The sequence below is a fragment of the Gadus chalcogrammus genome, chromosome 10, assembly GCF_026213295.1.
Source record: "Gadus chalcogrammus isolate NIFS_2021 chromosome 10, NIFS_Gcha_1.0, whole genome shotgun sequence".
Taxonomy (NCBI): Eukaryota; Metazoa; Chordata; class Actinopteri; order Gadiformes; family Gadidae; genus Gadus; species Gadus chalcogrammus.
This window is the reverse complement of record NC_079421.1, coordinates 11,172,660-11,175,159: the sequence shown is the minus strand read 5'-3', so window position 1 is coordinate 11,175,159 and position 2,500 is coordinate 11,172,660. Positions and strand designations below refer to the sequence as shown.

Here is a 2,500-nt window from a genome sequence, read left to right as displayed (position 1 = left end):
ACACAACGACTCAATCAAAAACAACACAACAACACAACCACAACAAGCAGCAACACATCAACAATACAACAACATGACCAGAGCGCAACAACGACAAAACAACAACACAACCACAACATAACAAACACACAACCAAAAAACAACAACACAAGGGCACAACAACGCAACAAGACAGCTATTCGAGGGTGAATGATTCTAATGATGACGTTATGAACACGTTAAGGACGACTAAAGTGTTATTAGTAAGGTCACGTGACCCGACCTGGTCTGAGGTCTTCCCGCCGGAAGCAGCGGCCACGTGACCAGCCCAAACACAATAAAGGCTCTTAAACCAGATTTCATATTTACGTCCACATCGCGGGCCGAGCGGCTCGGGAGCGCGCTCTGCCTCTGAGTCTCTTTGGAGGACTTTAATGAGTTTTATCGGCGAGGAGCAAACTTTCCCGCGGCTCCCAGGAGCCCGCGGCGCGCGGAGTCAACATCTCTCGAGACGACGTGAGGAGTGGACAACGTGACGCGGAAGGTCGGCAACGCTCGCTCATTAACCACCCTTCTCACCACGCACGCGCGTGATGACTTTACACCTCTCTGCTCTTAAATCCCTGCGTCCGTCGATCCACACGCGCCTACTGTGTGGATGAATTCACGTGAACGTGAACATCTTAAAACCAATCCCCCAAAACCACACCATGCATGAGTGGGATTATTCAAATGATCTGCGTTATTAGGGGCTGTAAGTGACGTCACTGATCATGTTATTATTGAGACGTGTTTCCAGAGCGCGTGGAGCCGCCGCTCCTTCCTGCGCGGGACCACTAAAGTTGAAGTGGATTACCGCGGCTCTGCGCTACAGCACGAGGGCCATTAATTATCTATTCAGTCAATACGGGAGCGCGAGCCTTTTCCACCGGCTTACCAACACGTCACATTACCGCACGCGCGTATTCCTGCTCACGCGTCGCCTTTCATTATACATTTAGTTTTCCCTCGAGCCCGGCCAGCGAGCCGCGCATATATTACCTCCAACAATATGAGGCGGCCCTAATCACGCGCGATCTGTTTACCTCGTTATGCCTCCTCACAGCCGGGCCTCGTCAGAGCCTCTACTGGACCGGGCCAGCCTCCTCAGAGCCTCTGGACCGTGCCAGCCTCACCAGAGCCTCTGGACAGTGCCAGCCTCCTCAGAGCCTCTACTGGACCGGTCTGCCTCCTTCAAGCCTCCACCTTACTGGCCTGCCTCCTCAGAGCCTCTACTCGATCGGGCCGGCCTCAGAGCCTCTGGACCGGGCCGGCCTCCTCAGAGCCTCAGCGCCAGGGTACATTCTCCGCGACATCGTCTAATTTCCGGTTGAATTATACATTGGCCCTCCCTGTTTATTTGAACGGATCGATTAGAGTCTAATTCTAGTTATTACCCTAATAAATCTGATTATTGTCTGCTTATCGATGTCCTGACGAGTTCCACCGGGAGCAGAGAAGTGACGGGAGAAGTGTTCTGATGTTTATTTATTCATGCGGGGATATATGGACTTTTATTATATCATATTATTATTATTATTATTATTATTATTATTATTAATAATAATAATAATAATAATAATAACAATATCTATATATTCATATTATTACATCATAATAAAAAATGAATATTCATATTGTAATTCTTCTTATTATATTATATTATATTAAGACTTTTTTAAATTATAATTCTCAGATCCGGTCCCGGCCACCAGGGGGCGAGCCAGGACCACAGAAGGCTTGCACGCGACTCCTCAGGCTAGACCTGGGTTGACCCTGGACTCTAGACCCAGGTGGACTCTAGTCTAGCAGTTGGACTCTAATCTACACCCAGTTGGACTCTAGTCTAGACCCAGGCTGACTCTAGACCCCAGACCCAGGGGGACTCTATCTAGACTCAGACTGACCCTGGACTCTAAACCAAGACCGACTCTAGACCAGTCCGAAGCGGACTCTAGTCTAGACCCAGGCTGACCCTGGACTCTAGACCAAGACTGACTCTAGACCAGTCCGAAGCGGACTCTATTCTAGACCCAGACTGACTCTAGACTCTAGACTGAGGATGACCCTGGACTCTAGGCCCACGCGGACGCCAGACTAACAGTGTGCGGTATGGGGGTTCTGCCGGGATGTAGGGGGACCACTCACCGATCTGGGCGCAGGTGTTGGCTAGCTTTCGGCAGTGAGACTCCATGATGACGTCTGGAAGAGATTTAAACATTATAATTATTACCATAAATATTAGTATCATTACCGAGAGGACAAGAAGACCCAGAGGGACCAAGTCTAGAGACCAGGGGGAACAAGGTCTGAGGACCGGGTCTGGGGCAGGGGGGAACAGGACCCCAGACTCCGTGTTCTTCTGTATAGATGTCAGGTCTAAGTAGGCCTACAGTCTATTTAAGGTTTGGTTCTCTAGGGTAGATGTCAGGTCTAAGTAGGCCTACAGTCTATTTAAGGTGTGGTTCTCTAGGGTAGATGT

At 49.5% G+C, this 2,500-nt stretch overlaps 1 protein-coding gene across 1 annotated transcript in view; it reads right to left on the bottom strand.

The window, feature by feature from the left end:
* Positions 1–2,212, bottom strand: part of pitx2 (paired-like homeodomain 2) — a 6,219-nt gene extending 4,007 nt beyond the window's left edge. Inside the window, exon 1 of the mRNA XM_056599953.1 lies at positions 2,167–2,212. Coding sequence (XP_056455928.1) covers positions 2,167–2,212 — 46 coding nt within the window. The remainder of the gene's footprint in view (positions 1–2,166) is intronic.
* Positions 2,213–2,500: the final 288 nt, after the last annotated feature.